General features: G+C 41.7%; 2 protein-coding genes across 2 annotated transcripts in view; one reads left to right on the top strand and one right to left on the bottom strand.

The window, feature by feature from the left end:
* The window catches only part of ZNF277 (zinc finger protein 277), a 39,076-nt gene extending 13,091 nt beyond the window's left edge, over positions 1 to 25,985 (bottom strand). Inside the window, exons 1-5 of the mRNA XM_063134024.1 lie at positions 25,787 to 25,985; positions 11,891 to 12,092; positions 8,755 to 8,843; positions 6,227 to 6,309; positions 3,272 to 3,363 (exon numbers count right to left, since the gene is read on the bottom strand). Coding sequence (XP_062990094.1) covers positions 3,272 to 3,363; positions 6,227 to 6,309; positions 8,755 to 8,843; positions 11,891 to 12,092; positions 25,787 to 25,919 — 599 coding nt within the window. The 5' untranslated portion in view covers positions 25,920 to 25,985. The remainder of the gene's footprint in view (positions 1 to 3,271; positions 3,364 to 6,226; positions 6,310 to 8,754; positions 8,844 to 11,890; positions 12,093 to 25,786) is intronic.
* Positions 25,986 to 26,222: 237 nt separating this feature from the next.
* Positions 26,223 to 26,786, top strand: part of DOCK4 (dedicator of cytokinesis 4) — a 293,588-nt gene continuing 293,024 nt past the window's right edge. The window contains exon 1 of the mRNA XM_063134026.1: positions 26,223 to 26,347. Coding sequence (XP_062990096.1) covers positions 26,311 to 26,347 — 37 coding nt within the window. The 5' untranslated portion in view covers positions 26,223 to 26,310. The remainder of the gene's footprint in view (positions 26,348 to 26,786) is intronic.

Here is a 26,786-nt window from a genome sequence, read left to right as displayed (position 1 = left end):
TTTTTGTGTGACGAATGGAGCTACAAGCTCCTGAACTGTAAGGAACATCTGAACTGTAAGGAACCTCTTTGGTTCTGCCAGTTTATGAGGAGCAGGCAAAATAACAATTTAAAAACAACAGACCAAGCCATCAAAATTAGTAACAAAGAAAATTATTGATGTTTCCATTAGTCCTCCACAGGGGCAAGCAGACATAAAGCTCCCATTCCCATAAAAAGAACTGAGGGGAAAAAAGGGGGGGACCAAGATTCAGTGAATATGCATGAAATTTAATCAGCCCCATTTTCTGAGCTATAGCTATCACTATCAGTTTCTGCTTCAATGGCAGTACCCCCTAGAGGCAGAAATGCATCTTGCTCTTGCATTTGAGAGTTGGAGTCTCAGTTTGCAACCTAGGTCTTGCTTGTCCTTGGTGCACAGAAATTGTAATAATCCGATACTGATTTTCCCAGAGCCCTCAGCTTTGTTTACATATGTGAACCAAGCTGCCGGGTTTTCTTCAAAATCCAGGAATTCTTCTCAGGTGCTCGCCCCCCTGACATTTACATAAATTGCGGCTGGAGTTACATAATTCGCGCAAATCACAGACATAATATGCTTAATTTATGCAAGTTGTACCCATGATTTGTGCAGGGATTAGGCTCACAAATGCAAACTAAGCTGAGGGCTCTAGGGAAATCCAGCGAGCCTAAAAAGGGAAGGATTCCCCCCACAATGGCCATCTCTAGTCTGGTATTGTAGAGACAGCAAAGAGCGCTGCAGCATTGGTGGGCTTAGGTGTATTGGTGCCCATGGGCACCATGTTGCTGACCCCCAAGATATAGCATTTGTTTATTTGTACCCCACCTTTCTATCAAAAATGGCACTCAAGGCAGCTTTCAGAACCAATTGAAACTGATTAAAACAATCCACTGAAATACAATAAAATGCAACAATTACAGAAAAGATACTATTAAAAACAGTAGCCATCCTACTTAACAGCCTTCTTGAATAAAGTGGTCTTTGCCCACCAGCAGAAGGACAGTCGGGAAAGAGTGAACCTAGCCATCCTTGGGAGGGAGTTCCACAGGCTGGGAGCAACCTCTGAAAAGGCCTTCTCTTGCGTTGCCTCCAAAAGCGCCTCTCAAAAGAAGGGCCTTTCCAGAAGATCTCAGGAACTGGAAGGTGACCTTTAAACAATGTGTCTTTCTTTGGACTCAAATAGTCAAGACCTGAACTCAAATCCCCACTTAGTTAGACCATGCCCTCCCCCAGCTTCTCTCTCTCCCTCTCTCTCAGTTTTTGACAAGACAAAGTTAGGGAGGGACCACAGATGCCATCATGAACTCCCAAGTTGCTGGCTAAATCTGATGCAAAATTGTACAATTTAAGTGATGTAACGCTCCCATTTTTCAGAAGTAAAACCAACAAACTGCTGTAACAATGCCTTCATGGCAGACTGTATGAAGCTTCAATAAAGCTTCCTCTCCTTTTACAGTTCACAGTCTCATCTGAGGTTTTCAAGCTCCTCAAAAGTTTTCAAAGCTATAAATAAAATAAATAAAGGACACTTATGATCTGGTTGCATGAGCACTGTGCAGACTAATGTTCGTGATGGGGAGCAAAAACACAGCTAACGTAGGCAGCGATGCACTATTAGTACATCATGACCTCTGGTATTGTGTTGGCATCACGAGCCAACTCATGAGTTTTGCTCATAGCAAAGCCGTACCGGCCTGCACTGCTATGGCAACAAGAGCTGCTAGTGTCACATGCCAGGTATATGAGTGCCATGCCAGGCTGCTGCAGGGTATAGAATTCAACGACGTAGTAGAAATTTATTGAAATGATACATGGTGTGGAAAGAGAAAAAAGTTTCACTGCCTTCTTTATAGTAGAGGAATTTGGGGTTATCCAGTGGAATTGATTGGCAGTAGATTCACGGCAGACAAAAGAAAATACTTCTTCATGTAACACATCCTGAAATAGTGAGGGAGGAAGCAGCAGCCAGGCACCTCTCCACCGTGCCTGGGTCCAGCTCCAGCTGAGAGCCCCCTCCCTCCTGCTACCAACTGTCACTGCAGAGGCCACCAGTGAGGGAGGAAGCAGCAGCCAGGCACCTCTCCACCGTGCCTGGGTCCAGCTCCAGCTGAGAGCCCCCTCCCTCCTGCTGTTAACTGTAACTGCTGAACTTTGCAACTAAGATTGTAGTGCCTGAATTTGCTTTCCTTTCCCCCCCCCTCCTCCTCCCTCCAAATCCCCTTTCCTTTTGTGTCATGTCTTTTAGATTGTAAGCCTGTGGGCAGAGACTGTCAAGAAATACTTTTGTAAGCCGCCGTGAGAGCCTTTTTTGGCTGAATGGCGGCATAAAAATCCTTAAATAAATAAAAGAATAAATAAAAGATGAAATCCGCTGCCACAAGATTTGGGGATGGTCACTGGCTTTGATGGCTTTTAAAAGGGGAATTAGTCAAAGTCATGGACAACGGACCGATCAACTACTGTTAGCCATGGAGGTGAAATGGAGCCTCCATAATCAGAGGCAGTATGCTTTACCCTTAGTCAGCTGCTGGGAAGGTGGGGCAAACAAAGAATATTGCCTTTATTCCTTGCTTATGGGCCTCCGGGAAGCACTGGACTGACTACAGTAAGAAACAGGAGGATGAACTAGAGCAGCAGTGGGAAACACATGACGTTGCCACACCCCCACAGCAGCACACCCCCCCTCACTGTCAAAATTTGTGACACCAAAAACACACATATCCATTTAGTGCTACGGAGCAGTAAACAGGTTAAATTTAATTAGTTCATAAGCTAAATTTGACCTGATTTCCAGAATGGTAAAAATTTCCACTTGGTATCAGTTTGCTGCCGAATTTCAGCAGCAAACCATGAATGTTTGTTGCCGTAGCTACAAGGGGAATTCCATGCCAGCTAGACTGTAGCCCACGGGCGAGTCTGGAGGGTGAAAATAGCCCATGGACCCACCCATAGTTGCCTACGCCTGGCAAGGAGATTAGCCTTCCCCATCTGGGCACCCTCCAGATATGTTGGACTATAACACCCATCACCCCCAGCCAGTAGACAGTCAACATTTCTGGAGGGCAACAGGTTGGAGGGAGACTGGGCACGATGGTTTCACTTAGCAGAGCTTTCCTTATGTTGGGAAATTTGTCTAGATTCCAATAATTTACCAGGTATAAAATGCTGCTTTAGCTAAGCCAACACTAGCCCAAGCTGCAACATGCTCCCCATGAGGATAGAAACACACAGTCAAATCTTCGATACTAACCTGTTACCAGTAAATTCCTTATCGCAGAACATGCATCCCCCATGAAAGTCTGCATTGTATCTTTCTTGCTGCTGTTGCTCCAGAATCTCTCTCTGTTCAATGGGAAGAAAAACAAGATATGCAATCGCATTCATGTTTTAAAAATAAATAGCCCATTAGGAAATTAATCCTAACAATTTTCTATTATCTCTCATTACCAGGTAACAAGCATCGATGAAAACTGGCACTTGATTCATTTGAAAACACGACTTTCTCTCCTATTATTAATTTCAAGTATTCCCGCAGCACGAAGCAAGAATAATTGGCAAAACAGAAAGCCTCGAAGACTGGCTGAACTCATTACAGTTCAAATGTGAACTGGGGCGCTCCCGGACAGAGGGCTCCTAGCACTACCCAACAAAAGGCAACGTGCAGCTTCTCTATCTTTACCTCCTGAATAGATCTTGTGCAGTAAGAAGAAAAAGGAGGAAGGAAGAAGTGGGCAAATATGGAAAGGTTACAACTGGAAGTGTTGACTTCTGGATCCCCTGTAACATTCTGTGAACGAGGTAGGTAGGGATACTGCATGATCAAAGCCTCGCCTGAAAGCAACCCTGGAGAAAATCAATTTCCCCAAAAAAACGAGCCCCTAAACGTAGCTGAAGAAACTGAATCCATGTCATATATGGACCCAGTCTGCAGAATACAGCACCGTTTCCCCTTGGTAAGTCAATAAGCTTGTCTATGGCTCCTTGAGGAGTAAGTGCATCCAGGTGAAGAAAAGGAAATTCTTAAACACTGAACAATATAGGCTTAAACCTTAATGCAAAGAAGCATATTTTATAACGTATTCCCAACAGCACTTCTTTTTTTAAAGGAAGTATTTCTGAATCTGTTTCTAGGGATTTTCTCCAATTTAAATGAAAGCTGCATTTTTGACTGCTGAGCACTCATCGTATGTGGCTGTACATTGCTTCAGGCAAGGCAAGTGAGTAAAAGAGTCAAGGTGTATTCTTTCCATAAGAGAAACTGAAGCAAGAAATCATTCATATTTTACACTTAAGTAATAGGAGAGGACCTGGGGTGAGGAAACAGGAGGTGTGAATGTATTTAGGTTCCCTTTCACCACAGAAGAGATGAATTGGGTAAGAACTGTAAAACACTTGAGATTGAAAATGCTTTTAGAAATAAGTAATAATATATTCTACACTAGAGGAAAATCCAGCTGTTTTGTGGCCCACAGCAATAAAAAGGAGTATACCCTCTGCTTTTAAGCCCCCTGCTATCTGTTAACCTTTTAAGAAGCTTCACAGGAGAACAGATAGCAAATTAAAGCATAATCATGTTGCTACTACACTTTCTGCTCTCTTTCTCCATGTGCCAGAGATTTTACCCTGTTTTGCAGGAGGCTTCCAACACAACCCACACCACCCATGGCTTGCTGTTGGGGTTACAGGGTGGTTTGGAAGCCACCCTTACTGCACCTCTCATTGGGGGTTTGGACAACATGGCAACTAGTGCCTGCCGAATCCTGCCCCTATTTTGGGGATCTTTTTCTCTCCCGGCAAAAGAGGCATTGTTTTTTCTGCCTCTTTTGCAGGGAGGGGAAGAATTTCCAAGAATTTTCTTCTTGGGGAGGGGGATAGCATTTCCACATACCTTTTAAAAGTGTAGTTGGATATTAGGGGTCTTCTTCCAATTTCTTAAATTATTTTTTAGAAAACACCCCTGGCACTTAGAGAAGCCCAGCAGCTCTTCATGAATGCCTGTTGACTATGTGACCTTACTCTCTCCAATAGGCATTCAGGAAGAACTGCTGGATACCTGCAAGTGCCGGGGGTGTTTTTTGGTGTGTTTTTTATAAAAAAACAATAGAAAACCCCTCAAGACTTACTATACTTAAAAAGGTATGCAGAAATCCTCCCACCCTCCCCAAGGAGAAAATTCTCTGAAATTCTCACCTCTTCCAGTCTCTTTTGCCAGAGCTTTCATTTCCCCCCATACCTCACAAAATGCCAAAAATGGAATAATCTAAATTTTCAGCACAGCACTAATGACAACCTGCGCTGCAATGAGGGTAATTAGGAAAATTGTGCATGTGCGAGGGCACAAGCTGGCTGGGGAAAGGAAGCCACAGAGTGATGTGCATGTGTGAATTGGTTCAAGAAGGACAAAGAGAGCAGAAGGACTTCTTTGATCTTCAAGGAGTCTCTAATTTGCTTTGCTTCTTCTGATGTTTGTTCGGCAACCAGGGAGCCACTCTTGATAAGTACCATCAACTGCCTCTGGGGATGTTCAGTTGGTAAATTGCTGCAATTCCAATTTTGCAGAGGGGGACCAGAGATTGAGAGACAACGTCCCAAGACTACCGAGTTATTTTTATTGACTGGAACAGATTATTTTGTGACATATCACACTATTAAATTTGTTAAGCTAGCTTTAGGGAAGAAGAAGTTCTTTATTTTGACAGATGATAACATAGATCATTGAGCTATTTTAATTAAATATTTTAGTGTACAAATCAGTTAACAGTTTGCTAAATGATGTCTTGTTTCCTTATCATTACGCCTAACTGGATTTCTCTGTATGTTGACATTTTGTATTTTTTCTTGTTTCTGTCTGTAGTTTCTGCGTATGCAAAAGGCTGGTTGGCTACTGAGCATTAAACTGTACTGAACTGAACCAGTGAGCCTATTGCTAACCCCAGGTGTTCGCTTTTTTTAAATTGTTGTGGAGGACTGCAACATATACTTCCTATGTGTGTAAAACTGTAGCCTTAGATTCTTTGAGAAAATGTCAGCATATTTATAAAGAAGCAAACCCACTGGACACAGTGGGATTGCCTCTTAAATTAACTGTTTAGGATCAGGCTCTAAGATTACTGAAAGAGGCAATTCGTGAATTAAGCAGAATCCTCAAATTGTTGTTGTTGTGGTTCATTTCATGTCAGTCTGCTCACAGAAAATAAAGCCTTACCAGTCTCTGCTGTTGGAGCTCCTCCCTTAGTGTTCGGTCTTCAGGCAAAGCATCACATAAAAGAAAATAATTGTCTTGGTCCTCTGTTAGAAGATTAAACATCAAATGTCACTTTTGGAACACTTGTCACTTTTGTACATATACTACAAACCTCTGTTATGTTAGGGTTTTATGGGTGCTTCCAGACAGATGGCTCTCAGTGGTACCAGTCAAAAGGTAATGGGCAGCTATTCTGTCTCTTCCTTAAAAGATTTTTTTGTGCAAAGAAAAAAAAAAGTCTGAAGAAGTGGTGGGAAAACACACTGGACGTTTACAAGTGGAAGATGTCATTGTCTGGAGCCTCCCAGTAAAATCCAATGAAGTGCGCGATAAATTCACAGTGATTGCACAATAAAAGCTTCATCTGGAAACATCCCAAATTTAAATTTATGGAGGGAGGAGGAAGCGACGTGAGATAATTACAGCCATTTAAAACAAGTGCACTTTAAAATTTAAGAGGAAGCTTCAGAAATTCCGTAGCCAAATCAACAATTCAGCAGACAGAAGCAACTCCCTACTTGAAAAGAGAACACATCCAGGTATGCCATTTGGGGATTTTATTGGGCAAGAATGATCATCCCTTGCACACATTGCTCCTCAGATCTCTCCTTGCTGAGGCATCCACAGTCTGCATATTTAACATATCTGAACACCAATTCCTCACACTTCCCAGTACAGGAAATGTTTCCCCACCCTCCCACCCACAAAAAATATATCAACACACATGCTGACTTTGGATCTCACAGCATGCAGAAAGACAGGTGTAACCAGTCCTCCTATCCTAATCTGCTATGCATACAGGGAGAGCAGAGTCCACAGATGATTATTTATTATTACATTTATATTCTGCCTTTTCCCCCTCTGCCAAGACACAAGGTGGCTTACATAGTCCTCCTTCTCTCCATTTATCTTCACAACCACCCCAGTGAGGTAGGTGAGCCTGAGAGTCAGTGACTGGCCCAAAGTCACCCAGTGGAGACTAAAAACAGGATCTCCCGAGTCACACTCCAATGCTCTAACCACTACACTACACTGGCTCTAATGGTGTCCGTGTTTGCAGTATTGCATAACTTCTCTCTCTTTCTGTTCTATCCCATATCTTCTCTCTGCATCTCACGTACAAAAAGTGGAAGTAGGCGCAATTCCCCAAGGGGCAGTCAAAGAGTAAGAATGGACCCACAGCGTCCAGAGAACCGGAAGGCACTCAGGGCCACATGAGAGATGCCACGGACCACAAGTTTTTCACACACCCTCCACCGCAAAATTGCATCATTATAATCCACTTCCATTTCCCCAAAGCACTGACAATGGTGATGAAAGGTTCAAAAATTAAAAACAGGAAAATAAAAAAATAAAAACAGGTCCTACCCACATGCTTATAAGACATAACACAATATACTTAACTTCACACAAAACATGTGTTTAAAGTAAATTTTAGAAACCATGGGACATAACTCCACAAATGGAGTGCTTCAGTATCTGACATAGCTAAGTAAAAAGTAAGAAGTGTTGAGCCTGAACAGGGCACATAAATTCAAGAGGAGGGGCACTGGAGGGAGAGGGGCTTGCCTGTGGGCTCCCACTCCTATGTCCGTGGGTATACCAGCTCCTGTTTCTCTGTTCCTGACCTTGCCACATTGAATAGCGTGGTCTGAAAAGCAATTCTACTTCTGTTTCCTTGAACACAAATAGAACTTTCTGCATGATTTGGAACTTAAGAAGAGCTATGCTGGACTGGACCGCAGGTAGTGGAAGCTGGTGCCTCCTATTTCAGTTGGGCAGTGAATCGGCTCTGAGCTTCAATCAGAACTCTATAAGAGCTATCCAAAGTGCTGAACCCCAGCCCCAAAATGGATCCAATACCTTGGATAGCTACTTTGGAGTTCTGGCTGAAACCAAGAGCAGATTCACTGTGCCACTGAAATAGGAGCCACCACAAAAGACGACTGACCACAGCTCTACGTAGTCTAGTATTTGGTTCGCACAGTGGCTAACCAGTTGCCTGTGGGAAATCCACAAGCATGAGTGCAATAGCACCACCCTGCTTATGTTCCCCAGCAACTAGTGTACAGAGGAAAACTGCCTCTGATCCTGGAGGTAGGATATGGCCATCAGAACTAGTAGCTATTGAAAACCTCCTCCTCCATGAAATTGTCTAACCCCCTTGTAAAGCCATCCATCATTACATCTTGTGGTAGCAACCTCAGGAACTCAGGACGAAGTGGGTAAGGCCAGCTACTGGCCTCGTTCAGACAACATGCTAAACCATGCTGCTTAACCACAAAATGGTTAACGGAATGCATTAACCTTAGTACATTCCATTAACCATTTTGTGGTTAAGCAGCATGGTTTACCTTGTTGTCTGAACGGGGCCAATGAGTTTAACATACCCTGTTGAGGCTTAAAGCGTGCTAATGACTTGGGGGTCTAATGGCAGAAGCCATCTTGTACATCCGCTCTTCACAGGTTAGAATACAAAATCCACTCACCTAAAGGTGCTTCCGAATTTGTTCTTATTACACAACAAAAGTCTGTAATGGGTTGCTCTGTGAATCTTTTCTTCCAGTACAATGCATATCTTTAAAGGAAAGAAAGAAGCAGCAAAAATGTAAGGAGATACATTACAAAACATTTCCCAAGCTGCTGTTCATTTCATTACACTCTTAATATACAATTCTTGTTGCAGCGCATGGACACTTCAGCCGCTCATTATTGTCACTAGTCTTTTGTGCAGGCTGTTTTTCAAAAAAACAAAACAAAAAACAACATTTCTATTTAGCCAGAACAATCTCTCTAGCACAGATAAATTGCAAATTGGAAATCTATTACCAAGCAATTGTCAGATGCTCAGCTTATATGAAAAAACCAAACACAATGACTAGTGTTTGATTTTAAACATGGCAAGCTTAGGCTGCTGATTAAGCTAACTATTATTTAGGGGGGATTTTATTTGCCCTAGATTCTTTTTATCTTATTATTTTGCTTTAAAACTTGATAATTGTTGAGATATAAGTGGATGCTTTGTGCATAAATGGTCACAAGACTTTCAAAAAGTGTATACAGTGTGAATGCCAAGACTTACTTAGTAGTTTTAATTATCCAACTGACAGTAAAATGTGTTGTTCCAACAAACAGATATCAAGACGTTCAGTATGAGCTAGGTCTGTGGCCTAATATAATGTACAACCATACGGAATTCCTATCCAAGAGGTCAACTTCTGGATATGTGTGCACTAGTGCAACAATTTGGCAAGAGAAGGAATGGAGAGGACTCCTGAATAGAACAGTCCTTGTGGGATGATACACAATTTGCTAGAGAATTTGAAAATCCTAGAGCCAATAGTCAGGTGTGTATATATTTTAAGAAACGAAAAGAAGCTAGTTAGTACTATATGCCTAGGCTGAAAGCACTCAAGTCCCAGAATGCTCTTTGCTTGTGCTAACTTGCAAATGATGTTGGGATACCAGATCTGTTGAACAGACTATTCCATGCTCATTGTGAAAAATGTCAAAAATACAATCTTGCATGAGCCATGGATAGAACGTTTTGCTTTTAGAGAAACTAGCTAAAAAAATACATGAAACAAGCCCTTATCTCCTCTGCAATTTCTACCTACTCCTTAGATTCCTCCTTCAACTCCTCTTTCTCTTCAGGTCTTGTTTTGTTTGCTCCACTATTCTTATGGGTTTTATTGAAACATGTTTTAATGGACTTTTTATTTTATCTATTGCGTGTGATTTTTATCTTGTACGCTGCCTTGAGAGAGTTCCATCTTTCAAAGGCAGCCTAGAAATAGACAGGATAATTCACTTGCCCTCGATGTGTGTTCAGCACTTGATTATAGACTACTGCTCCAAAGTATCGCTTTTCCATTCCCTTGCTGAATGCACTTACAATCCCATTGCAGACTTTGTACTCAACACATGAAGAGGAGCTGTACATGCGGTGATAGTGGGGCTTTCATGCGCTTACCCAAGGCTCCCCCACTTTCAACCCTTGCATATGTAGTTGAACTGCATAAGGCTCCACTTTCAGCCACGTTGACGGTGACAAAAAGATTCCCATACATTCCTTTTTGGAGCTTATCAGGCAACTCGCACCCAGCAGTGCCGCATGGAAAGCAACGAGTACAGGGAAGACCTTGATCTTTGCCGTCAGAAGCAAGATCCATGCAACCAGAAGCAAAACAGCTTTACAGCTATCAGAGTGAAAGACAGCGACACACAGAACATATGGACAAATTGGAATGCCAGCTATACGACATTGCTAAGCAACAGCATTTCATGTTTTGAATAAGGCTTGTCAATTAGAGAAATCAAGTAGACTTTATGAAATCGCATATTGTTGAGGAGTGGATGGACTGGTTTATCTGACACAGGCTGGAGCAACCCCCAGCAACTTCTTCTGGAATTTTAGTTTCCAGAGTGTACAATTAGCATTTGTGGCCAAGACAGTGACAGAAGGGCAAATTCACACATGCAGAACCCATCACTTGTTGACAGCAATGTACAACCCTTTTTAAGGGAAGAATGTTCAGCTGGGACTTCTCAAGACCTGGAGTGTACCATGGAGACTTTGAGAAGTCAAATCAAAATGGCATTCCTGAGGCGGATCCACCATATTATTCTTGCTAGCTGCACATTTTACTGCATGGATTGCCACCATTATGCAGAGATGGACCTACATATGTACGAATCAGCCCAAAGACACAAAGATATTCAGATGTGCCTGAATATCTGAAGAAACTGAAATGTAAGTGCTAGAATGACAGAAACAAAAATTGGCAAATGAATAGAACCATTGCCAATATCTATGGCTGAAACTGTTATTCATGCAAAGTCTTTCAGGGAGAAAATCCTGTCATTTTGACTGACCTGCCTCCCTTCTGAGCCTTCAGTTCTTCAAACTAGCCCCCCAAAGGTAGAGCTATCTGTTTCAGTTCCAGGGTTAGGATTGCTTTTGTATAGTGGTCTACAATGCAGTTTGTTTGCTATCTGGAATTCCTCTCCACATATTTTCACTTCTGCAGAAAATGTTAGTCTTGCGTCTGAGTTCTCTGGTCCCAGCTCTCATATCCACAGTTTTGTTCCTTATATTAACATCTAGCAGACTTGACTTCTTCACCCATTATCATGATTTCCTGGCATTGGCCTATTACAGTCTGAAGCAGCACATGGTCTACTGAATTAACTCCATTGCAATCATTCCTCTTAGAGAGAAATTGGCCTTTGGGATTCATGGGTTGTATCCAATAGTGTCATCCCACCAGGAGGGAAACATTGGCAGATTTGACTCCTCTCTGCAACCCCTTGGCACAGTCTCCAAGTCTGCTCCGGAGAAGATATGCTGTATGCATAGAGGACTACAAGGGGAGGAGATGGTGGGGAAGTCCCGCCCCGTCAGTGGAAGTCCTCTTGCACAGAGTTCTGCTCATGTAAGCATGCAATTAAACCCGTATTGACACTGATGTGTCCACTGCTCCCCTCCAACTCCAGAACATAAAAAGTTGCCACCTCCTGGTGGTTTCCAGTCTATACCAGCACAAACAATGTCCTTGATATTAGAACATGGCATCTTCTGTGCTAGGCTGTGTTACCTAATTTTAAGCAAGCAGAATAACATACCTCCTAAAATCTGCAACCAGCTTGACGTCTGATATGACAAGCTTGTGCTCTATAATCATGTGCTTCAGAAGTTGGTTTTGTTCTGATACCAGAGAATATTCTTCACAGAATAGACAAGGCACAGATGGAGAGCCTTCTACAGCAGAAACGCCACCTGGACATTCTGGCAGAGAGAGTGGCTCCAAAATATAGCCTCCATGGTCTGCAGGAAACAAATGTACATATATATGTTACAAAAACAGCATTAGCTTTTTTCAGAGTCTAAAGCTAACTTCACACTTTTATGAAGGTTAGCAAACAGACAGGAGTGGACAGTATTGAGTATAAAGGAAAAGAAGAATGGTGTGATAACGCCATTCCAAGATGGCTGCCCTAACATCAAAGAGGAACATATTTACTAATAAAGCTACCAAATGTTTCTTCCTGAAACAGCAGCAGTTTTTGTAGTGATTGGCGGCAACTGGCAGAGGGGGTGGAGAGAAGAGAACATGTCTGGCCAGTTTGGAGCTGCAAATTCCAGTTAGGATGTATGCTTGGTATCAATCCAGGCACTTCTCTTAAATATATAGGATTCCTAATTCACTTAGGTGGACAGTAAATACAGAGTTTCTATGGTATGCATCCAACTACATGAAAAGCCAGTCTTCTGCAACAACATGCCGACAAGTGGCAAGAATCATTTCAGAAGATGAACTTACAGGCGGCCTGCTTACCAAGTGCTTAAATGCTGGATCTTTGGCTGTAAGTCAAATGAATATCAAAGTTCTTGCAATGCACGGACAGGTTTTGCTTCTCTCTTCAGGAAGCACCTACTTAGGTGCTATACCAGTGATATCCACCAAAGATTAGTAAACAAATTTCAGGATAGGATTTGGCCATAGACTGTCAACATCATCTCCTACTTACAAGTGAGTGGCTCTATCCACCCTTGAGAGAGTACGTGTGCCAAAACACCAGTTTTTTAAAGATGTATTAACATCCTATAGAGCATCGTAGAAGTACTATAGCTCAGTAGCAGAGTACATGCTTTGAATGCAAAAGGTAAGGTTTAATCCCAGGCATCTCCAGGTAAGAATGGGAAAGAAAAGTGCAGAGAAGGGGAACCCAAACAATGGAAGAGCTGGAGCACCTGCCCTATGAGGACAGGTTTCAATGTTTGTGGCTTTTTAGCTGAGAAAACAGATGACTAAAGGGAACACACAATTAGGCATAGTGAGGAGAAAGTGGATGGAGAGATGTTTCCCCTCCTTCTCTCGTAATACTAGAACTGCCAGCAGGGTGGGGGTGGGGATACCAATGAAGCTGAACGGTACAAGATTCAGGACAGATAAAAGGGAGTACTTCTTTACACAGGACATTGACAAACTATGCAATTTGCTACCACAAGGAGGAGTGATGGCCACCATTATGGATGGCTTTAAAAGGGGGTTAAACAAATTCACAGGGGATAAAGCTATCAATGGCTAATAGTCATGACAGATGTATATTACTTCCAGTATCAGAGTCAGTATGCCTCTGTATACCAGTTGCTATGGAGTAAGAGCAGGAGGTGGATATTATACAAATGTCCTGTTTGTGGGCTTCCCATATGCACTTGTTCGGCCACTGTGAAAAGAGAATGCGGGACTAGATAGGCCTGTGATCAGATCCAGCACAGTTCTTCTTATATTCTTAACCCTGTTTGAAATGCTGGGAAGCCACTGCCAATCACTTGAGACAACACTGAACTAGACGGACCAATGATCTGACTCGATGTAAGGCAGTTTCCTATGTTTCATTTCAGACATTCCAAGAAAGGAGAACAACAACTTGCTTCTGGATCCCAAGGGGAAAATGCTTGTTCTATCCTTACATAGTGAGTCCACACAGCTCCCCGACTCCAGAAAAGACTTGGAAGTACACATCATTTGTGCTTGTTTCACTGGTTCCTACAAACACTGAAAACAATTTGGAAGCACAAAAGTGCTGATGTTGCATTTGTGAAGTGCATTGGTTAAGGTTTAGTAGTAATTACTTAGATCAAGTCAGGGACCTCTTGTGTACTAGCTTTAGTCTACATAAGGCATGAGGAACCATTCAAAATCCAGAGTCGGTATTAAATGAAACTTCCCCATTGGTCAAACATAATTAATTTATAGGCTTTGTGTTAGTATCATAAAATTTATGAGACAATAAGACTTTAAGAATGTAGCATATAAATATGGATATTGATGTGTTTGTCAGTTCATTGTGTGGAAATACAAGTGTACCAAAACAAAATAAGAACATCTGCTGGAATGTTAAGTGTCTTTCTAATTAAATTCAGCAGTTGAATGAATCAATTCATTAACAACAAGCCTGGTTTATTATCTCATTAATACAGCTGGCTAATATGAGGAGATTAGTTGAAGAACTTGACAACAACCTCAAAACAAGGAATGCAACAAAAACATACAGGCAAGTAAACAACTTAGAAGAATCAGAGGATTCCCCCCCCCCCAATAAAATAAAAACCCTAAAGCAATATTAAAAATAGTGTTCATGCTACATATCAACAAAGGTCTAAATAGAGAACAGGATTTTGATAGAATTTACTTTGTGGTAAATTTCCTTAAAATACTATGCACTAGATGCACAACTGCAGGAAATGCAGGTACATTAAAAATGGGCTAATAATGACAGCCAGCAAACATACTTGCAAAACAGCCCAGAAGCTGGTATAACGATCAGGTGACCTCTCTAATCATGCAGTGTATTTCTTTTATTGCTGTGCTTTTATTTGTGTTTAGAGAATTTATTTTTATGTTACATTTTAATCCAGATTTTGTTTTTCATCTGTATTTTATTATTGTTAGCCACTTTGAATGCCATTTTTGGAGACAAGGCGGGATATAGATTAAATAAATAGATATCGAAATACATTCTTTCCTAAGACATTGTCCTCTGAAACAGCACGAAGAATGATTTTTGACATTTTAAATTAGGGCTGCCATCATTAAATCAGTCCACCTTGTAAGTCTACAACATAATTTCCCCAAATCTACAGGCCCCATAAATATGAAACAGAAACTAACAGCTCTGTTATATCGTTGTCCACACTTGCTACACCAGACCCTGTACTAATATGTAACATCTGTTTACTGCAGTTTTGCAATATTATGGTAATATCAGACTATATTATATATTTATGCCTATATATATTGTTCCTATATTATATAATCATAAATTAATTGATCCTATATTATATAATCATAAATTAATTTGTGCCTGTGTGCACGTACAAATATGCCTAAACAGCAATCTTTAGAGCTTTTGCGGAAATTGCAGAAAACCACTGTGCAATGAGATTGCATCTGTCTGTCCTGCCTCTGGGCTCACCTGAACTCTACAGAGATGTATTGAGTCCATTGCACATAACCCCAATTATGTGCAGTCCTTATCCTTCAGATGGTAAAGATTGACCTGTGAATGTTAGATTCTATATGAGTAGGCATCTGATGTTTTATCCAATGTACAAAGACGGAAAGTGTGATCCTGCTGCCTCATCACACACCAACTCCACAGACTTTGCCTAAATGTGTACAGAGGTCTTGTAAGGAGGACGAGCATGATAGGAACATAGGAAGCTGCCTTATACTGAGTCAGGCTATTTGTCCATCTAGCCCAGTATTCATGATCCTGGCTGGCAGCGGTGCTCCAGGGTTTTAGGCAGGATTCTTTCCTAGCCCTAGCTGCAGATGTCAAGAACTGAACCTGGGACTTTCTGTGTGCAAAGCACATGCTCTACCACTGAGCCATATGCCCTCCCCTCATGATCCTAGGTTTTAACAATCAAACCATTAGGCATCTGAGCTGTAGGTATACGGTGTAAGTAGAGTTCACATTATTGAATTAGCTTACAAGTGTTTTCCATGTAATGTCACAATCTTGGATTTTCTAGATAACAAAAAGATTCTTCCATATCAAAGCTGGTTGCAAAGCTATTCAAAGCAGTGCGACCTTGTATTAAGATGGCAAAAAGTGAGTTCACAATAAATGCATCAAATTGGTGAATGTCCTGTGAAATGTTTTAGATCCTCCTAATAAACTGAATTACCATTTTGTTCAAGCTCAAGGGAACCATTTGTCTATTACTTCACTCATTAACATGCTATTACTGCTACATGGAAATTAGCCAAGCCATCCATGTGTTCCGAGACAGCACATCCCACAGATCAATCAGCCTCAGTATTCTTCAGTGATCCACTGAATGCAAATGTCATACTTCAAAAGATTCCTTCATCCTACAGCTTAACTGGGTCAATTTTACAAGAGCTACATATCGATCTTCCCGACCATCCACTGCCATCAAATACAAGGCTTCACTGCATAAATGCATAATCAGGAAGGTAAAGAAGAGCAGCAAGTTACCAAATCTTGTCATCTCAGAGTTTTGCTCCAACCAGGTACTGCTGAACCTAAGTCTGTTAGAAAGGCAACTGTATTTAAGAGCCACATTTAACAGCGTTGTTCAGCAAGGAAGCTTTAGATGCTGCAGTTTCATTAGCATTAACAAGTGTTGCTATGGGTACCAGAGTGGAGGCGTTGGAATATAAGTGAATGGAAGAAATAGGAAACAGATGAACAAAAATCTTAACAGTTGGAAGAAAACAGCCTAAATTAGGCCAGGCTTAAAACAAGATATTTTTCCATAGCCTTCTAGTGAGTCCATGTCACCGCATAGGTCTTTTAAAAAAGAACAATGCAATAATATACCATTTCTTATATGCACGAGGAGGTAAATTAGCAGATGCAATGTACATAAAGGAAGTGTGGGAAAGAACACACATATATGTGTTCCAATGAAGTTATTCTAGTAAAAGCAACAAAAATGGATTTTATAAAGCTTTGCATAGCACAAAGAGCACTATATGGTTGGTATGTTACTCATCAGGGTGAGCACACGGATCTTGCTGCCCTGCAGAAAAAAATATTTTCACCACAGGAAAAAATTGTTTGGTCCTATTTCGTCATTAGTATCTTCAACCATCTTCTCTTGCTAAGACTACTTCATTACATGGAATGCAAATCAGTTATATTTTAGATTCATTTCCATAATGTGGTTGCTGGAAGCATTACATTAAGACATATTTACAGGTGTCAAATAATAAGGAAATTCCTGGGAATACTAAGGACAGAACTGGTCTCAAGATCCACTCCCACCATGGCCTGTTTTTCCTTAGACAAGTCAGTCCCTCCATATGGAAAATACAAACAATCAACAAAACTTAGAGATGTGAAAGTCTGGGGGAGAGATGGGGAAAACCCAGGAAAAAAAATAGAACTCCATTTTCCCCCAGAGATTTTTTTAGAAAAAGTATCTCCAACTTTTTCTGCCCCTTATCCACCCAGTTTTTCACATTGCTAATGAAGATTGGGATATATTTTGCAATATAACTGAAAAATATTAACACTAACATGCAACAGCCCCCTAAGTGATTCAAATTTATTTATTTATTTATTACATTTATATACCGCCCCACAGCCGAAGCTCTCTGGGTGGTTTACAACAATTAAAAATAGTAAACATTAAAAGTATACAAAAATTAAAAAAACATAAAAACAGTATAAAAACAACAGTATCCATTTAAAAACAACAATTCTGGGGTCCATTAAAAACAAACTTAACGTCGTTAAATGCTGTTAAAATGCCTGGGAGAAGAGAAAAGTCTTGACCTGGTGCCGAAAAGATAACAACGTTGGCGCCAGGCGAGCCTCATCGGGAAGATCATTCCACAGTCGGGGGGCAACCACTGAGAAGGCCCTCTCCCTTGTTGTAGAAGTAAAATGCATACAATTCCAGTTGTGAAAAGCTCCCTGGAAAGTTTTAAAATAGAAGAGTTGTAGACTACCAGTCCAGATCAAAACTGCCAGGAAATATTCTATAGCAGGATGCCTACATAAAGAGAGACCAACATTGTCATTCTATTTTTAAACTGACTCATACAACCAGCATTTGTTCTATACTTAATTATTTGGACACTGATAAAAAGGCGCGCTCAAGAAAAAAAACTGCAGGTCCATGTTTTTCTTTTTGACCCTCAATTAGCTTGATAAGTTTTTAAAAAGTGTTTCTGGGGAGAACCTGGAAAAAACTCTGTATTTACTGCTTCCCAATCTCAAACTATTTCCCCCCCTGGGAAATTGCCAGCTCTGGAACAAGAGCTCCTCACAACTTTTAAGTATTCCTTTTCCTAGTTCCACAAGTTCAGAAAGTTATTAGCATCTCACATTTCTTCCCTTCCTGGCACAAAACCATGGTGCCAAATATGGAAGACAAACATATCTATGCTCAGCACAGTCAATAGCACAAACCTGCCACTTAAACCAATTAACCCTGAAAACATGTGATTTCATTCACATGACGATGAAACACTTTTCAATGTAAAAATTCTCATTGTAAAGGCATAAGTATACGACTTTAAAATAAATAATGCTGATAGTATACTGCTAATAATACCACTAATGTGATTTAATGAGTGTGATTTAAATAAAAGACAATCTAGCATGCTTAACAATTAAAAGCCAGCATAAGAAAGAAAATCTTAACTGCAGGCTAGAAAGGACCAAACTCTCAGACCTGGCAGACGGTTAGGGAGTGCCATACATGTGAGCTGCTACTGAAAAAGCTCTATTGACTGATGAACCAACCTTGCCTCTAATCGAAGCAAAACCTGTAAGAAGAGTTCATTACTAGACTTCAGTACTTCCTCAAGAGGCCCTCATTGCATGTAAAAGCTAATGTAGGAATACAAATAGGACTAATGAGTACTTCAGAAGACCTTCTACCAGCAATCTAGATGGCTGGGTCCCAGTTTCTTGCAGGTAACCTTTCAGGTGCTGTCCATTTCAGAAGTTATCTTCTCTTACATCAGAGATCATGACACTTCATAGAGTTACAAGAGTTCTAACACAAGCATTATTTCAATGATCACTGGTGTTTGCATAGCCACTCAATAGTTGATCTCTTGGGATAACATTGTACCCAAAGTAATGATGCATTTTGTTGGAGAGAGAGAGAGAGAGGTATAAGGGCAATGGACATATCGGTTTATCACTGGTCTTTGTCCATTTCGCATGTGCTCATTCATAAGTTGGTTCTGTTTTTGCATTGATATATGAATTCTTTGTTCTAAATAAATTCTGCACAAAAATATAAATTTAAATATGTTTAGGGTAGGAGTTTAGAGCAGATGGCTAGGGTCCCACTCAATAGAATGAACAGGAAGGGCTAGCTTAACACATTTTGCAGTCAGTAAGGCCAGGGTCTCAAATTACTTGTCTGAACCACTGTATGTGGGGCCACCAAGATTTATGGGATACACTACTCAACTGCACTACATTCTTCACTTTCATATATGGTTTTCCTTGAAAACTTCACTTTCTGATTTAGATTTTCCAAAGAGCCTTGAATTATCTATAACACAAGGAAGGAGCACCAGCTTTGTTTCTCAAAGCAAATGTTAAAACACAGAATAAGACAGTGTAGTCTTTCTGCACGAGTGAATCGGTCCTCATCTGAAGCCGCATAGATCCTGTTTAATTCTGTGTCAGTGAAGCTTTGAATACAGCCGGCTATTTTATTGGCATGCTATTATGCTTCCTTCATTCCAATCTTGAGTGCCTTTGTTTCATCGTGGCAATTCTAGCAACTTGGCCCTTTAGTTCAAACACTCACAAGAGTAGTTTCTACTTCATTAGGAAATTAGATTGGTAGCGGCTTCAAGTCTGGCATCTCATTCTGAAACTTAGCTTTTTTGGCAAGCTTCAGTAAAATTTAAGGGGCACAAAAGATTTCCCCACCACAACCACAACATCCCTTGAATCATTATGACAAGCTAGTTGTTTTAGAACTGGGAAGAAAACAGTCTCTCTGGTAAAAAACCCGCAATAAAACTTACTACCGCTGCTTTTTTTTAACATAAAGAAAAGATGCAGAGTAGTGGTAACATTTCAACATATATATATATATACCCACACCTCCAGAGCTTCAACCAGGCGTTTCTATCTGCTACAATAAAGTCACATCTGTTCCAGCCCATCAGACAGACTCACAAGGATTTAAATCAGACAGTTCTGAGACTACAATACCTACCCAACAAAGTGAACAACAACAGATTATTATTATTATTATTATTATTATTATTATTATTATTTATTGCATTTTTATACCGCCTAACAGCCGAAGCTCCCTGGGCGGTTCAGATCAACAGAACTAGACGAGTACCCAGAAATAATTACTACAGGACAGACCCAGAAGAGAAAACAATTAACTCTACTTGTTGCCACATACAGTTCCCAATTAAAACATATCAACGGAGATCTACAGCCTATCAGCCCATCTGGACAATCAAAACTCCCTCACAGGCCTTGGGTGACAGACCTGTTCTTGCTTACATACAGCTCCTCAGCCTAAAAAGTTTACTCCCTGCATTAACAGACTTCATAACAAATAGACAGACACCAGACCCTATGGCAAACTAAGATCCCCAGTCTCTCCCCATATCTACTCTGACAACACTTACAGGTCCCAGTAATGTCAACTATAACATCAGGGGGTTCACACACCTGCTCATCTTCAAATGTGATATATGCCATTGTTTGCAAGCAATGCCCTACTGCATTCTTCATAGAACAAACAGGCCAGTCTCTACGTGAAATAATAAGTGGATGTAAATTTGATGTCAGACTAAGTGATATTAAAAAAACTTCAATGTCCCAAGATGCTGTCAGTGGCTTTAAGGTGACTATTTTTGAAAAACAAAATATCACAGGCAGATTTTCTTCCTCTCCCACAATACTAGAACCTGGGATCATCCCATGAAGCTGATTGGTGGGGAGATTCAGGACAGATGAAAGGAAGTACTTCTTCAAATGGAGCATATTTAAGCTATGGAAAATGGTACCACAAGATGTAGTGATGGCCACCAATTTGGATGGTTTTAAAAGGGAGTTGGATAAATTCCTGGAGAAGGCTGTCAATTGCTACTAGTCCTGATGGCTATGTGCTACCTCCAGTATTAGAGGTAGTAAGCCTGTATGCACCAGTTGCTGGGGAACATGGGTGGGGACAGTGCTGTTGCACCTTGTCCTTCTTGTGGGTTCTTGGTTGACAGCTGATTGGCCAGATGGACCCTTGGTCTGATCCAGCATGGCTTTTCTTACGTTTTTAGACTGCAGTATGGAATTGCTGAACAATAATTAATCAAGAGATTCAACTCTATTTGCTGTAGTTTAACTAAGGACAAAGGGTTTTTTGTTTTTGTTTATAAATCAAACTACATGCGTTAATCAGCTTACTAATGTGATGATGTCTGTGTAATCAGCCAACGACACTTTATGAATGGCCACTGTTTAGGTAATTATCACTGCCTGTATTTTCTGCATTTCAATTCCAACTGACCTCACTGTTTACAATCCCCACTGCTATCACCTGCACAAGCATGTGTACATAAATCTACCAACGTGAGGGAAACACTTCATGCATCTGGTGGAGTGGACAATATCCACAAAAACCTATGCCACAATAAATTTGTTAGTCTTTAAGATGCTACAAAATTCTGCACAGTATATACACTGCTATATTAAGGATACAACCCTACAGACTTTACCTGGCAATAAGTCCCACTGAATTCAACGACTTATTTCTGAGTAGGGATGCTAATGCCTGTGCTGTTTGATACCTAAGCCCAATTTTTTTTAAACAGCTTGTCAAGAATTAATCTATGAAATGGACCAACAGGCTTCCTTGGAGAGGATGTTCCACCTTGTGGTGCACCAGCAAGATGGCCCTAATTCAGGCATCACAGAATTGGATTTGTCAAAAGGAAAGACTCAGACCTGCTTGCAGTGCACCACCCTCTTCCATTTTTACTCACCAATCCACAATTGGCTCAGCAACCCACAATCAGCTCCTGCTGAGCATGACATCTGAACCTGGAACGCTGGGTTTATTAGGGGCTAAGCTACCCAGTGGTTACCCATGGTTTGTTGTTGGATTAACTGCTGCTTTGTTTAGCCCCCTAAACAACCCAACAGTTTGGGTTTGGACATCATGCTTGTGAGTGGCTGAGTAAAGGTGGAAGAGGCAGGTGCGCTGCAGGCAGTGCACAACAACCCATCGGTCTGTAAACTAACGGGTTGTTGTACATGCAAACAGCACCTATATCAGCCTTCCCCAACCTAGTATCCTCCAGCCATTTTAGACTTCAACTCCTATCCGCATCTCGCCAGTATGGCCAATGGTCAGGAGCACTAGGTGTTGTAGTCTAAAACATCTGGTTGGTGAAGGCTGGACTATAATTATCATGAATCGTACAGAAAGCTTTGGCTATTGGGCAGTTTAGAAGTATAATAAATATATGAAATAGTATGTAGTGGAGCTGAGGTTCTCAGGAAATCAGGTGGGCCTAAGCATTGCCTTCTCTCCAGACAACGCTTCCTTTGTCAAGATAAATGTGCAAGGGGCTGTGGATCTTGATGCTGTATGGAATGTATATGTATTTACCACTCTTAACTATGCTGGAACAAAGGATGTATCATTGGCAGCTACCTGAGAACTTTTCTAGTCCACTGCCAGAAAAAAATGGGGAAGCAAGAGAATGCCTGCTAATGCATGGATGGTGCCTTGTGGGCTAGGGATAACAGATATGGAACTAAAGTGGGGATGTTGGAAGACATGCATTACGCTTATAGGAAAGGGCAGCATGTGGGAAGCAGGTCTTCCTCCCAGCCAATGTAATGGGTACTAGATACTTCTACTTCCAACCATGTGTAATACGTAATACAGTTACCAGATAATAACTTTAGAGGGTTTTACTTAGATTTACTCGTATAATTTTAATTTAGCATAATTAACATCTACTATTTTAAGAAGCTCAGTTTTGGTAGGGATAATGACTGGAGCTTAGACTTTAATTAGTAAAGCTATTTCAGATATAATCACTTCTGTTTGTAATCATTACCCTTCCAACAAAACTGCACTAAAGGAATATTCCTAAAACACTGGCTAAGGGTTTTTGTAGGAAAGTTGTCATGCCAAGTAAATTCTGTAAAGCCACAAGCCTGGAAATGACCCAGAAGATCTCAACCATCTTAGGCCATTCCTTGAGTGAATGGTTGCCAATCAACTTAATATAGGAAAATTATCTGATCCAAAATTTTCAAGAAAACCCACATCACTGCATAGTGTTGTTATGCACTTCTCTTAAATAAATATTTATAAGCATTTTTTTCTTTTTTCTTTATCATCATCTTCAAATAGATGAGGATCTGGTCTAGATGAACAATTTCTCAGAAGTCTTCAAAAGCATAATGGAAAAGGATTCCAAGATACAGAAGATAACACTACCCTGGAAGCAGTATCTGGGAGATAAAAAGTTGCTTACATTGACCTAGTGTGTGACTGCTGTGAAAAAGGCAAATTCCATATTGGGCATAATTAGGAAAGGAAATAGGTAACGAAACTGCCAAAATTATAAGGCCCTTAAACAAATCTATACTGTGATCATACTTGAACTACAATGCACAGTTCTGATCGCCACCCTCAAAAAGGGTATTGTAGAACTGGAAAAGGTGAAGTAAAGGGCAACCAAAATGTTCAAGAGGGCCACAGAAACTGCCTTATGAAGAAAAGTTATAATGTCTGGGACTATTTAGCTTAGATAAAATGTAAAAAAGAAGGATGTAGGGATTGGGTTCAACAGACACGCCCCAAGAAGACGTGGGAATGGATTCTGAGTCAAATGGGGAGAGGGAGGTAGAAAGTGTTCTCAAGCCACCAAGAGTGCAGGAGGCCACTGAGAATAACAGTGCCACATTAGATGAAGCTCAGCTGCAGCCTAATCATTTGGATGACTGCCAGGCTGAGGCCTCCAAATCCATGGAAACGCAGGCTCCTAAAGATGAGGAGGAGGGAGACCCCAGGGTCAGACATCAGTGAAAAATGAAGGAACAATATAGGGCTATGAGATATTTCAAAGAGCTAATCTCGAAAAACCCACCTTGAAGGCAGGACCTATTAGCCCACTTGTGTTGAGAAGGGAAGCTTGTAGTAGCCAGTGGCAATTTCTTAACAACTTTCTTTCCTGGCGCCTTAACCCAGGTGACTACCTGAAGTCTACGTGATCCTGCATTATGCAAAGTCTCTTAGAAAAGTTTGTCTCCAATGGATCCATGAAGATTCTATGTGTAACCTGAGGAAATGGCTGTTTGCTTGTAGTTTGCATAACAAAAGTAATTGACTGTAAACACAACTTGACAGTTTGACTGCAAGACAGGCAGGGGCCAGATGTCTGCCAGGGGGACATGACAGATGAGTATAAAATTATACAATGTGTGGAAAAAGTAGACAAGGAAAACTATCTCTCGTTCTCATATTAGAAGCCAGGTCATTCCATAAAGCTGAGTGATGGAAGATTCAGGACAGATTAAAGGAAATATTTCTTCACACTACACATTGTCAAACTATGGAATTTTCTTCTGTAAGATGCAGTGATGGCCACCAATATGGTCAGCTTTAAAAGGAGATTAAACCAATTCATGGAGGATAACACCAGCAATGGTTACTAGTTATGAAGGTTATATGTTACCTCCAGTATTGGAGGCAATATGCCGCTGTATGCCAGCTGCTGGGACACGCAAACAGGATGATGCTCTTGCACTCATGTGCTGCTTGTGGGCTTCCCTTGGGCATTTGGTTAGTTACTGTAAAAACAGAATTCTGGACCAGATAGGCTTTTTGTGTAATTCAGCATGATGGTTCTTATGGTCTTAGAGGAAGACAGGGAGTTGGAACACTAAGGCCAAGAATTGTTCTTCAAGGGACAAACAGCAACATGTGTCAAATTTACTTAAATGCTACATTTTAAGGATCACTGAACATACTTCAGGCTTCATTTCATCATTTGCTCCAGTTGTGCTTCCTATGCCATTCTGTTAAAATTGGACTTCATCATATTGAGTTCTCCTAAGCTCATCAAGAGATGGAGAAGACAGAAAAGATGTTATCTTCCAGGTAGTCTAAAGACCCAGATTGCCAAGGGAGAATTTGTATTAAAACCTCTGCATAGCCTCAAATGTTCATTGCATAGCCGTTTCTGCAGGCAAGTGTGACATGAGTTGACTGCAGATGCAAAAACATCAGATCAAAGAGCTGGTACTTGGTAGTAGACTAATACCTGGCTTATTCAGAAGCTGCACAAAGGGCACACACTCAAGATTAAGAAATACGGAGTTTGTTATCCATGATACATTTTAACCATTCTCTTATATTCACAAAAGAACTTGAAAGACACATGTACAGTTGTAAGATATTTCAATGTCCAAGAACCTACCAATACAAACTAACAGAAACAACCCCATCCTATGTTAAGCAGCCTGTGTCAATTTCAAAGAAAAGACCAGCTATTTCTGGAGCCAAGGTTTTCTCATTTGCATTGTTATATTTACACTGGGGGATTATGGGAGTTGTAGTCCAACACACCTAAAGCATGCCAGGTTGGGGAAGGCTTGTGTAGACCAACCTTTCTCACGTGTTTTGATTACAACCCCACTACAGCTGGGGATGAAGGAGTCTGTAGTCAAAGGCACCCCAGGAGGCAGCAACTTGGGGGAGGCTGCTGTAGGACCGCAGCAACACGCATCAAGCATGGAAAAGGGAAGGCGGCATGGTTTCTCTTCTAAACCCGTTCCCCTCTGAAGGCCTGTCAACTTTGCCAAGCATTTCGCTATGACGGACGCTTGAGAGAGACCCCGCGCTGGAGAAGGTCAAGGCACGGAAAACGCTCGACACAAAGCGACCTGGCGCCTTAAAAGACCCCCGCCAGCCTGGCTGCTAGGTTGAAAAGAAACCCCCCACGGAGAGGAGACGGGACTCACCGTTCCTTCTCGCCCCCTCCAACCCTTGCGAAGCTGCCATGCCGCCAGGTATACGGCCACAGCCAAGATAACTTCTACGCAAGCCTTGGAACAGCGTCTTGACCAATGGGAGACAGCGAGGCAGCTCCCCCATCCCACTCCGCGACGCAAAGCATGTCGGGAGCAGGAGCGGGGGCGTCTTTTGTTTTACCAGCGGGCTCTGCAAAGCAGAACCGCGTCGCGAGTAGGCGCGGCTTTGACGGGAGGACGAAGACTACGCTTCCCAGCATGCATTGGGATGCTAAAGGAGAGGGGCGGCAGGGAAGGCGGAGAAAGAGGCGGGGCTCGCACGGACTGTCCCAGAGCGTGAGCTGGGTTTAGTCAATCAGAACAATGACTTCTCGGCTGGAGCCTGAGGAGCAGCGGCTGTAGCGCTGGTCAAGGGGGATTTGTTGGCAGCCGCCGCTGCTCTGAGCCGGAGAGGAGCTGCAGCTGCGACTGTTGTTGTTTGGAAAAGGGGGACCGAGAGCCGCATACTCTTTAGCATGTGGATTCCTACAGAGCATGAGAAATACGGCGTGGGTAAGTGCGACCTCCTGGCGGGCTCCCTTCGGCGCTTGGTGCCCTCGGGGCTGTTCTGTGGAGCCGTAGTTCAAAAAGAAGAAGAAACTGGGGGGGGGGGGATCCGATGAGTCGGTCTCGTCCACACACACCCCTTTCCCCCTTCGCGTTTCCCACCTCGTTCCTCGCTGTGATCTTGTCAATTCCGCGTTTGTCTGCTTACACTCCCGAGTGGATGCTGGCTTAGGTTCCAAGAGAAAGAATTTGCACCGGTCCCCTCCGCCAGTCTCTCTCTCTGCTCCTCATCTTTTCCTCCCTTGCCCCTAAAGTGCCACATATGGGCAGCGTGTGGGTTTTCTGATTTGGAATAAAGAAAACACCGGTGAGGGGGCGGTTCTTTTCTTTTCTTTTTTAAAAATATATTTCAAATAGGCTACCATTAATTGTGAAAAGAGGCCGG

Source organism: Elgaria multicarinata, chromosome 9, assembly GCF_023053635.1.
Source record: "Elgaria multicarinata webbii isolate HBS135686 ecotype San Diego chromosome 9, rElgMul1.1.pri, whole genome shotgun sequence".
NCBI lineage: Eukaryota > Metazoa > Chordata > Lepidosauria > Squamata > Anguidae > Elgaria > Elgaria multicarinata.
The sequence above is the reverse complement of the archived record's forward strand: the minus strand, read 5'-3'. Positions and strand labels throughout refer to the sequence as shown.